Here is a 12573-nt window from a genome sequence, read left to right as displayed (position 1 = left end):
GGAGCCTCAAGGAGGGAAGCTGAGGATTTGGCAAGCACCAGAACAATTTGCAGCCCCTTCAGATTCTTAGCTAATTTTAAGGCTCCTGAAAAGAGCAGTTCACAGTCTGACTTTACCGTGTTCCTGGTCACGCCCATTAGTATATTGTGCGTTTGGACTGTGCCTTTTTTAAACGTATGTTTTATTTCAGAAGGAGGGAGAAATTGCTTAGCCAAGCCACGTCCCAGCCTCACAGTGAGAGCAGCATAACAAGCATTAAATCACACGTCAGAGACCACAGTCACTGCAGGAACAGGAAGGTGGTCATAAGCAAAGTAAAACATAATATTCCAGAGGACTGAAACATAAAGAGGTATATGATCATCAGTCTGTGATGAAGTGTATGACACTTGACATAGCATTTGAAACATTGCAGGAAATAGTTAATTCCATGATAATTCTGATGACGCTTTTGGGGCATGTACTTGTTAGAGCATTGATTCTCTTCAAAACCAGCTAATCAAAACCAGATGTTTTCTTCTTCAGGCAGAGTAGAACTAGAAGGTAAAATGAAGTAGATTTAAGTGAAAAAAAAAATCTCTTTTGTACGTGACCTAGGAGTTTTGGAACGACAACGAGCAGTACCTCAGGTCCCAGTCACATTTTAAGGACATTATGTTGTCGTTATCAGCTTTTAAGAGAATAATATATAGATTTTACTGCTTGTGAGAGGTACTTGGATCCTGAAGTACCGGATTAATCTGCAGGAAGGGCACAGCACAAACTTTAGTGGTGGCACTAAACCATGTGGCGTGGCTCAGAGTGACTCATTGCACCAGTGCATTGAAAGGAGTGGAAATAACGCAGCTGGGAGCCCAAAGCAAGGAGGAAAGATTGAATTCAGATTGAGAAGAAATCTTCAAAGCTAATTACTACTAGACTCAATGCATTACAGATAGAAGGACTGTCTTACGTTTTTTAAATGACGAATGGCTATAGGTCCCTCCATAAGTGACTACCTACCCTATGCCATTTCAAAGGAGACTAAGAAGGGCTTAGCAACAGCCTCCGACAATCAAATTCCAGTTTGGTGTCTCTCTTTGACTTTCGAAATTTGTGACACACCAGAAGCCCCTGATTTTTTCTTCAAAAAAGCAGGGCAATCAGCTTATAAGTCTTCATATTTCTCATTGCATACACATATATAGGAAGATGAGAACACTGGCCGCTTCCACATGTGTGGGGGACCTACCAGTTGGTGGTTATTGTATATCCCTTGGTCTGCTGACTCACAATGCCCACCTTTAGAGGAAGACCTGGGCATTGAAAATACAACTATTTCACGTCTTGACCTGTCTCCTGAGGCTGCTACACAAGGTGCTAATTAATATCCTTTCTAATTTGTCCTGCTGTATTGTGGACAATATTAAGAACGACAAATTCAGCTTGATGCAGAAGGTAAAAAAGCACCCACACTGTTAAGAGCTGCAAGTGGTTGGCCACTTGAAAAACGCGGCATATTCAATCACCTGAAATAGTACTCTGGATAAGAGCAGTGGTAAGCCTCATTATTCTTCCTCTGATTCTAATTCTAATAAGAATACCTGGGAAGTGAAATTCAGTCAAGTCATTTATTAAGGATTTTATAGTAAAGGAACTAGAATATCTTAATTTACCAGGAAACTATGCAGGGCTTGGGTTTTCTTTGTTTTGTTTTAAATAGGTTCTCTTTTTTATCCAACGTTTTTTATTCAAGGTCAGCTGAAAGTATTAAGCTGGCAATATGAAGTCTAGAATTTAGATGTCTAATTACCTGATTGCATAAGGAAATCAGGTAGCTAATCATCTAAATGCTTAGTTCGCTCATCATTAATTCCATCCAAACTAGTTGGTTTACATAATTTTTTTGACCCTGAGATATCATTGCATGGAAGAAAGAAAGATTTTCTTAAGTGGAATAAAGGGAAACTAGAAATTGTTAACTAAAAGGTGGATTGGAAATTTTTGCAGCTAACTTTGAAGTCACTGTTGAGGAGCCAAAATTTGATGCAGAGGATGCACAGAAGCCAATAAGGAGACTTAATATAGGAGTCTGGACATAACAGTGCAAGGCTGATTTTAAACAAACACTGGGATGGTATTTGTGAATGAAGCAAAAGGAATTTTCAGAATAAATAAAGCTGTTTTTAAAGATATTTTAGTTTTCGGTCAAACAATTGCCTGGGAGCTAAGGTGCTGAAAGGACTGTTGGGATTCACAGAGTAATCTGCGTTTGTGTTAACGCAGCAGCTTCCAGAAGAGGCCTGTAATCACAGCTGTAGTCCCTGGGTGTTAGAACAATCCAAACTTGAAGAGCAGCCGCAATATGAATGGAAAGTAGGACTGCTAGCGTTAAATTGTGTGCATAGTTAAAAAAAAAAAGATAAGAAATACAAGTCCAGAAGCTTAAATATTTACAAGACCTTTATTTTAAATAGATTTTATGAATACAGAAACTGTTACACAGTAAGAAAAAGTAAAATTATAAAGAAATGCTGTGAGACAACACATAAAACTCAGTCAAGTCAGAAATTAGGGTGCTGTAAATATCTAGAATCTGATTCTGAACTACCTGACTAAAAGTCAAGGCTGATTTGTTTAGAGTCAACAGAAATATTCTTGTAAGGAGAAAAAAAAGTGAGACCAGAATCATAGCTTCCAATACAGTTCACATTGTTTTGTAACACAGCATTCACAATACGAAGCCCTTGAATAAAACCAAACAAACATAATATGATTGTATAAAAATACAGTTCAGGACAATTTCAAAACAAGGCATTATTCTCCATGAAGTAATCACTGCAGGTTTTGTACCAAGTATTAGACTAAAAAGGAAATGTGAAGGGTTGCAAGAGTAAAATGAATAAAAGCATCTCCACTTTTCTAAAGCCTCTTCAAAATCCAAAAGCTTAACAATAGACCGAGTAAACAAATGTGCCTATCTGCAGTCAAAATTTGCTTGCCTTCATGTGCATGCCTGTGTACATGCAGCATTGCTATTTTATTCCTTGTTTACAAAAGCTTCACTTGCAGGTGCCTAACGTTTCAATGCTGTTTGTTTTAATGGGTTCAAAACTCTCAAAGAGAGTCTCTTGATTTAAAGAAAATGTCAACAATGGGGAAAAAAGATTACACTAGATTCAAGTCTAAAGAAAAGGAAAAAAAAGTATTAGCTTTTTATGTCAGCTATTCTCTCCATAGCTGATAGAACGTGAACTGCGTCTTGATGGCTTAATAAAATTTCACCGGCGCTGCTACGTCCCAGTCCATATACTATTTAATCTGATGAGTTACCCCAGAATATAAACCTCGTCTTGAGAAAGCCTACATCTGTGGATAAAAACTTACTCAATCCTTCTGAAAGCAGTCAGAAAAATCACTTGCTTTTGCATAAGCAGCTTGTTGAAGTTAATTTGAAGTTTGAAAACGTCAGTGAAGTCAGTGAAATTACTTGCATAAAATGAACAGTCTGATCTGTCACTTCAGTGGCATGTGTGGCATGGGTGTAATGCAATAAACAGGGTGGAATTACTTGGGGGTGAAATTCACTCCTGTGCAAAGCCAGTGTAAACTGTATATACCACTTAACTGGAGTGAAAATCACCATGAGGTAAGTAAGGATTGTTAAACTGGGTCTTAGATTATTCAAGCAGAGTCAAGGATAAAACATAAGGTAATACAACTATCCCAAATAGGCATACAGAGGGAAAAAAAAACGTGTGCAACCATTTGCATGATGAAATATGTGCCAAACAAAAATGCAAACCACGTCTGCATTTACTGCTAAAGGATGCTCTTTAATGTATACCTGATATTTATACTCCATGGGAAAGAGCTGTACTTGTTGTTTGCATTTATTGATAGAGATGATACTTAGGTAAGCCTGGTATTTATGCTCTATGGGAAATACTTGTTTTATTCAAACAGTTGAAAGAAATAATTTAATCTAGAAAATAAACACTCAGTAAATGGAGACGTACATGGTGAACCATACAAAAGACACTGTAGTTCTTATGACTAAGTGTTTAGAATAGTAGGTGCTTTAAGTAAGGAGCATTAATTATTTCCAATCCAAAATTTTGACAAAATATTACATTATGTTTAAAGAAACAATATTAAAACATAAATCTTAAATTACAGAAGACTCTTAAAATCAGTATTTCAATTAAGAAAATCAAACGAAAGACATAATCAGAATAACACTAATATTTTTACCAATTACTAACACTTAACTCTATTTTTTCATTGTCCATAAATGGTAAACATCAGACTTTCAAAGATGTAGTAGATAACATGATCCAGAGACTACTACACAAGCCTCAGACCACTACGCCTTTAAGTCTGTTGTTCACTTACTCCCACAAACCAATTCCTGCCACATCAAAATAAAAACCAAAGCAGATTCTTTTAATTCACCAGGAATTCACCCAGTAAAATTCTACTAATAAAAATTATACAATATATGAAGTTACCATAGAAATCTATAATGCTTGTCAAACAATAAGGTACACAGCAGAGTTTGAGTGTACTCAGACTCAGAGTGTACTTTGTGTGGCGAGATAAGCACAAGACATTGTAAATCCTGATTTAGGACCACAAATATTGGTTTACATTTTAAAGTAAATGGACTACAATAAAAATTTCTTCAAAAAATTCTAGCTACCTTTCCAGTATCTTCATCTAGCAAACTAGCATGGTGAGACCACTAACTGCGCCTAGGCAGTACTCCAAAATAAACGCTAAATAATAACATTTTTAAAAGCTCGTGAGATCAAAGTTTGCATCTTTAGTCAGTATTTTATATAAATAACTGAACTTTATCTCAAAACAATTATCTAAGTATCTCCCTGCTGAATCTTTACCTATAAAAGCCAGAGGACCATCAATGAAATAATCATACCCTCTTAAAAAGTAAATAGTAAAATAGTAAATAAAATACAAACAGAAGGAATAGCCACACTCACTTTTTTCATCAACTGTTGTAATTCTCCATAATCATATTTGTTTCACAATACCACTTCATATAAAACCTTCTTTACTTTAGCTTTCCAACTTATGAACAGCAGTCTAGGACCACAATAAACAGAAGACCCTTCCTTCCCACGTGTTTCCCCTTTCACCTCACCTAACAACCGGTAAACGCACCGCTGCATTGCCTTTTTTGGACTCCGTGAACAGAAGTGGATGTTTATTAAACTCCACTCAACACCTTGAACAGGGAGTATAAAACAATTGTTTCAGCCTTCCCTGTACCTCCACAGACCTGAAAAAGAACCTGCCTCCTTACAGGAAGACACCATAGTGAACCCAGTGCCAAATACTCATTACATTTAAAATTCCCCTGAATCGTTGCTTTCCAAGGAGCCTTCCAGTGGTAATGAGTCACCTAAACTACCCTCTGGATCAACTGTGAAGCCCTGACTTTTTAATGTTTTATGAGCATTCATGAACTTCTGGAGGTACTTAGAGGTATACAGCCAGTGATGTTTCAAGACATCCTCCATTTCATAGCATTTGGACTGCCTGGCATTCATTTTTCGGAACCTCCGAAATAGTTTGTTTCCAGACTCATTTCCTTCACTTGCCCAGGCACCAATGGATCCATCTCTTTCAATGATTTCAGGAACATGAGCAAGGGTTTTGTGGAAATAATTTGTAATCTTGCCTTCATATCTATACTTGAACTTTGTAGACAGGAGCTCAGCAAAACGCTGCGAATTGTAGCTATACTGGCACAGCAGTTCTGGACACTCTTTGGCAGGGCATGAAGATCGCCACACCGGCTTCATTTTCAGATAAAGGTCCATCAGCTCTTTTAGGGCTTCATGCCTTTCCTCACACTTTATTAATTCACATACTGCCTCTACTGTCTCTTTGGACATGAGCTTTCTAGCAAAATTTCCACTCATCCTCATCATAGGCTTTAAGTTCATCTTCTTCCTGAGGTGTTTGTCAAGAGTCAATTGCCATCTCTTCCTCTCCTCTTTAGACACATCGGGATTCTTATAAACTTCACCTATCTCCAGCTGGAAAATCCTGTAGAATTCAGTTGCATTGCCAATGTCGCAATGCAACGCATCTATGGAAGGAACCGTCTCAATAAAAGGTTTGGCTGAAACACCCTTCACTCTGTCACGGAGCTCATCAACAGACTCATGGTACGGGTTGGACCTCCATACTTCATACCTCTCCAAATTTTCAGCATGGCTCCTTGTTATGGAATGGAAAACCAAATTCTGGGATGCTTCCAGGCGTGTGGCATCACAGAGAGTACAGATGTAAGTGGAACCAGAGGCCTCCAGCCCTTCCACTTCCCGGACAAGTTTCTCATCATATCCTGTACCCCTGAAGATGAATTTGAATGTTCTCAGGATACCTCCCATTTCAAGCAGCAGTTCACTGTTTTTCATAGCCTCTCTTTCTGCTATGAGAGGGCTCAGGATTGCCGTCAGAGTTTCATGATCTGATTCATCAGCCAGCATTAGGCACAAGGGCTTGCAACACAACTCTGAATTGGGCTTTGCCTCCTCAAAGATCCTTATGTTTTCATTCCCATGGACTATAGCAACGTTCATGACTGTGAAAGAAAAGCGCACAGCCTTCTCTGGGACAGCTGGCCCACTTCCGTGCTTCTCGCTGACATCTCCCATTCCATCACAGGACTCTTTTACCACCACAGTGAAGGGACCATTCAAATAGTCATCCAGATTTTTTGCTTTCATACCTTCCAAGATGTCTTCCTCCATGTCCATTAAGGCAGAAACCAAGGCTGCATCATATCGAAATCTCTTTGCAATTGTGTCCACTGGGTAGTCATCAATTGAGAGTGGCAGCCCTGATAATCCGTCTATAATACCCACTTCTGTGTTAGTGGATACGTTTTTCAAGGGAGGTCTCCACTCGAACGGGTGATAACCGGGTAGGAGGGCTTTCTCAGCAGCGCGAAGAGCATGCAATGGCTGGAATATCTGCCTCCCAGTGACAGCTTTTACAGTTCTGTACATTTTATGATATTGGCTACAGCTAAGAAATGTATTGACTCGGATTGCCAGGCAGACAGCAGGGTGAAGTCCAGATCCTCTTCCTTGCATGATAGCCTCCAGTTCATCTGCTTGTCTGTGTTCATTTTTCGCTCTTAAAGCTAGGAGGAACAAAGTCATGCATACAGCCTTTATATCTCCTCCCTCTTCTTTCTCAGCAAAAGCCTTGACTTGACATTTCAGTTCTCTCAGACGATGTTTCTGAGCTCTCCTGGTCAAAGACAGGAGATGCTGCCTGGGTCGGCCGCCTTTATTTATGTGAGCGTAAAGCTCTCGCTCTTTCATCTCCTTGTGGCTGGAGAGGTGTTGGCTGTATTTACCTAGCAAAATCTCTTCATCACATTCCTTTACAGAGCATCTTATTCCCAGGCTATCAAGGATGTTCAGGAAGGATTTCACTGGGCTTACCAGATCAGTAGGAAAGCAAGGATACCAGCAGGAGGGGCAATAGCTGCCCATAACTTTGATACATTTAAGAATGCAAGTTCTGCAAAACAAGTGTCTACACGTTGTTTCCACTGGATCTGCCAAAATGTGCTCACAAATCTGGCAAGAGATGGATTTAATGAAATCTACTGGGTAATCAACTGCAAGGAGTTTGGTGCTGAGATGTATCTTCTGGCAATTGGCAATCTCTTTCATTAAGTTTTTGTTCTTTATCTGTGCTTGGTTCTTTAGGCCTTTGTCTATTCGAGCACGTCCTGCAGTGGCCTTCACTCGTTTGCCAAGCTGTACACTGGGTGATTGGCTTTTTCTCTTGACACCCCGGCGGGCAGTGCGGCACACAGCACAGTTTGGGGAGTGGGGTTGCCACTCCATCGCGGTGTTCCTAGGGAAATAGACTTCACATAGGGCATTACTGAATTTTCCATGGATAATGCTCCAGCAGTTATGACAAAATCGAGTGGGATGGATTGTGTCAATATCCCCTCGCACGTCAATCTTAAAAACCTTAGCAATGAGATCTGGCCAAGAGGTTGCTTTTTTCTCTTTCTTTCTCAGAAGCCACAGAGTTTCATTGTCCACTGGCCCATGTACTGGATGACTTCTCTTGTGGCAATTTGTTTTAAGTGAAACTCCACAGATGCGGCAAAGTTGCTTCAGATTATTCTGATGAGCTTCATTGTCTTGTATTTTCATGTCATTGGCATCTTTCTCAAGTGCCTCCCTATTGCCCATTAAGTCCGTCTGTGCCAGAATTGACTTTTCTGCTCTTGGCATTGTTTCATCCTTATGCACTATAATGCTTTTGTCTGAAGAAGCTGCCTCTTCTGCTTGGTTCTTATTTACGCATCGGGTGTCATCAGAAGGTCTTTTTTCAAATGATCGCACTTTAAACAGCTTGAATTTCCATTCAGAAAATTTTGTATGGGGATGCTGAATTTCTTCAGGCAGGTCCATTTTTGATGCTACTGACATCTCCAGTCCAGTAGAAACCAGGTCACTTGAGAAAGAGAGAGAAGCTGTAAGTTAGTTTATGTTCCATAATGAATAATGAATGATGCCTGTGCATAAAGCACATAGTTTTTAATAGAACCATTCTAATCACTTTGACTGAAAAATGCTCTGAAAGTAAGCGACTGCAAGTTCGATGACTTACAGCTCAGTTTATACAAAACTGAATGAGACTGGCAGCTGAAAGATGAAATTTTGTCCATCTCATGCCATATTATTTAAATCAAGACCACTGCTCTCACACCACTTTTTAGTCCTTGATTCTGAACTTAAGTGTCTCCTGCGCACCATTCTGTACAGGCAGAGCAGCACATGCTACTTGATCCCAACATAGACTGCATTCAGGCCTCAAGTTTGCAATATGTTTTGGTAGATGCTTACTGAACGTGAGTAGCTCCAGTAAAGCTGGAGGAGTGTATCCTCTGTTGATGCAACATGCTATAGTTCCCTTGACTTTAAAGGAGAAATGGCAATTCATACTGTCTGCAGATTTGCTCTAGAGAAAATATTTATACATTTTAAGTTAGTCGTCTGTTTAAGGACCCTGCTGAGAACTCTATTTGCAAGGATTACTTGTACTGGAAAGCTAAAATTCTTGTTCAGATTTGACCTCAATTCTAGCTTTCATAGAAAAACAACCAAAAATAATAACAATGTGGTTGCCATGGAAATATGGTATTGTATAAAAATAAATGCAACCTCAAACACTGCAACTTTGTGCTACTGCGTCAGACTTATAAAAAAAATCTGTGCAGAAACAAAACTAAAACTGACTAATCTACCTTTCACTAACTGGCTATTAAAAGTGCAAAAAATAAACAAATAGCATAGAGATTAAATTACCTTTCCTAATGTATTTTTTGTTTACTAATCTGGTCGATATGAGCAAAAAAAATGAGGAAAACTTTACATTAAGACTATACAATTTGAACTAGAAGTTAGGAGGGTATGGTTTGGATTTCTTGAATAGATTATATCCCCAATTAGCACTTCACCTAATCTGCTAGAAATCTCTGCTCTGTGTCTTTTCTGAAGGTGTCCTTTATATGTCCCGTCCATGGTCTAAAGTGATGATGCTCAGGATGCTTCTGAGATTATTTCATTTATAACCTTTCCATAAAGCACTATTTCGGTAAATCTTTCAGAGCCCATCAGGAAAGGACTGCGTGCTTTGATTAAGTCCCAGGTCCAGAATGACACATCAGCCCGCTCAGCTCTTGCCTCAAGAGCTGTGTTTAACTTCAAAATTGTTCATTGGGCCTTGGCAACAAAAATTAAGGTTTGTTTTCTTCCCAGCTTCTCTTCATTTCATCCCACTGAGAACAAGCTGCCCATACTGCCATCCCGTCTGCCTGCATGGCTCTGTCCAGCTGCCTACCCTGCTAAATATCGCTGTCTGCACTGCGGTCCCCTGCAGATCAAGCCTGGCAACGAGCTTGCTTGTGTCCTGCTGTCCATAGACCTGTGATGTGCAGCTGTGCCCAGATGTGTTTGGAGCTGTGCTGCTTTCTCCCTTTCGTGGCTGCATCCCGTGGCAGACTTGGTAAAGTCTATCCGTGGCTCAATAACCTGCTTGCCCCCAAATAGTCCTGCTTTCCTACAGACATGTACTTGATTGCCTATGGAGTAACTGAATAGCTAGTTGCCCAATAGTGTCCGCAGATCTTTTCCTTCTGCAAAACAGCCTATGCCATTTTGTGTAGTTTCACCACCTCCAGCAGCACCTTCAGCATCTCCCAAACCACAAGCAATGCCTCTGCAGAGCTGTTGACTAATTCAGTGTAAAGAAACAGCCAGCACTGAGTACGTTTTGAGCAAAGTATTTAATACTTTCTTTCCTCATCCAGACTTGTGACTAAGTGTCACCTTTGTGCCATACTTATCTCCAGGCCCAAGGCCTAACTCTTGCTATTAATCTCCAGATCGAATCAGGCAGAGTTTACCCCGCTAAAGAAAAATTCAAACGTCATTTTTTTTTCCTCTTTCGTTGAACATCCCCTGGAAGAAAGGAATGACAAAGAAGTCCTCTCCAGTCACCCAACCTTCGCCCCTTGCAGTAGATAATTGTTGCCAACAGGCTATTTGTCAAACACTTTGAATTGCCTAGCTCCCAGGCAGTGGCGTTTTCAGCAGCTTTCTTGGGAGAGCTAGAAATATTCCCAGTGCTAGGCGTATTTCCTGCTACTCGTTCTAAATTTGCCTTTGGTCTGTAATTCTAATTGCGGGTCATTGGGGGTTACAGCAAACAGTTCCTTCCTCCTCCTCCTCCTCCTCCTTCTCCTGCCTCCCTACTGTTCACCCCGTTCAGATCCTTACAGAGTGACCCGCAGCCAGGAACCCCAGCCATGGCAATTTAATTGGCTCTGACAGCTGTGATTGCGTTTAATATCAACTCTTTTTACCTTGACAAGGAAAAAGAAATCGCTTTTCTTTCCAGCTCACAATATTTCGTTTATTTCAGAACAAGAGCAAGATTGTAATACCGTTACTCATGTCAGAGAAGACCTTAATCTATGGATAGTCTCGCTGAAATGAACAGAACAACCTCTGAGGTGAAGAAGCACGTATGAAATAAAATCATCGACCTGCACATTAAAACAGGAAAATGAATCAACACTCGGCTGTCTTACAAGCATCTGGGATGCTGTCATTAGTACTGCCAGCCTACCTTGAGCTCGCTGTCAGTTTGCAGAGCTGCTGAAATGTCTGTTCAGCTTGTTCCAAATGCCAGGCTCGCCTGCCCTCTCTCGTGCGTGCTTTCTCTCTTCCTCTGTTCCCGCTGCTTTTTAAAGCCACTGCAGTGCTGTTTATCTCATTTATCCCTGTCCCTCCCAGCTCCCAGTGCCACCCTGGTGGTAACCACAGGTTGCTTCAACTCAGCACAATACAGATCTCTCAGATCCAGGTGGCACCTGGCAATTTATGAGGCTTAACCACAAAATTCATAAAAAACAAGGTCCTCTTGCGTGAGACCCCTGGGCTCTGAGATAAGTACACAGCGACGGTCTGAGGAACACCTGCACTGTTTTTTACGACAAAGTTTTGTGTTTGGCATTCTTCTTTCTAGTTTCAGAGCTGGTTTCTTCACTGTTATCTATCTGAGAGGAGAACCTGGTGTCCGGTCACATTACTGTCAAGGGAGTCACTCACCAGAGCGATTTCCTTAAAGGCCTCTGTCTTACTTCCTCAGGTCACCTGCAGCCAAGCTTCTGGTTTTGGGGTGAACTGACAAGGGGGATCACAAAATGCCCTTTCTTCTGATACCAGTATCTCCTCTGCAAGGATATCACCTCTCTGGTGATGTATGTCCAGGGTCTTGAAGACCCTGAATAGGGAGGACAAATTAAAAATACGAAAACTAGCTATATATTTTTGTGTAACTTTCTTATTTACATAATACACCAGCTATGGGCCGCAAGCGGCCACAGATGGTGAGCGGTAGAGTGAGCTATTCTGTAGAAGCACAGATGTGAGACTGTTATTTTCTACAGATCAGCTGTCTCAGAAACTGCCTCAAAGTGAAAAAGAAACCAAATTCTGTCACAAAACAGGAGCTTGAAAGATTTCAGTCTCCACACACAACACTGTGCAGCAAATTCTAGCTATCGATCAAGTCACTGTGCTGGGTACCCCTCGAGTGGCCGACAGCTCCTCACGACTCATACCAACACAAGTAACGTACGGTGAATGCGAACCAAGTTCAGGGCGAAACCCTGATATCCTTGCTCAGATTGAAACTTTGACTCGGGCAAAATCCCAGTGTGTAGGAGTAGTAACAAGTGAACGTGAGCGTCAGCATAAGGTGGAACAGAAGTCATAGACATTGTTCTCAGGTTAAGACAGCTGAGGCCAAGCATCCCATGACTGAGGTATTCAGTGACCTCTGAGAGCATTGCATGGCTCCCGAACCCAGTTCTTGTGCTGTCCCTGCTTTGGCTGGACTTCCTAACAACCTGATTATTTTTACTATTCCCTCACTAGCATTTGGAGAGACCTTTTCAAAAACATCTCAGATCAGGCTGCAATACTAGATATCAGTCAAAATCACTCTCTGCAGTCA

The 12573-nt window shown here is 40.7% G+C and overlaps 1 protein-coding gene across 1 annotated transcript; it reads right to left on the bottom strand.

The window, feature by feature from the left end:
• Positions 1-2424: 2424 nt before the first annotated feature.
• RAG1 (recombination activating 1) lies at positions 2425-11955 on the bottom strand. The gene is made up of 2 exons (XM_009688447.2): positions 11182-11955; positions 2425-8502 (listed from the first exon to the last, which is right to left on the bottom strand). The coding sequence occupies exon 2, from the start codon at positions 8475-8477 to the stop codon at positions 5349-5351; it is 3129 nt and encodes a 1042-aa protein (XP_009686742.2). The 5' UTR covers positions 8478-8502; positions 11182-11955; the 3' UTR covers positions 2425-5348.
• Between the last annotated feature and the right edge of the window lie 618 nt (positions 11956-12573).

Source organism: Struthio camelus, chromosome 5 (assembly GCF_040807025.1).
Source record: "Struthio camelus isolate bStrCam1 chromosome 5, bStrCam1.hap1, whole genome shotgun sequence".
In the NCBI taxonomy this organism is placed as follows: Eukaryota; Metazoa; Chordata; class Aves; order Struthioniformes; family Struthionidae; genus Struthio; species Struthio camelus.
The sequence above is the reverse complement of the archived record's forward strand: the minus strand, read 5'-3'. Positions and strand labels throughout refer to the sequence as shown.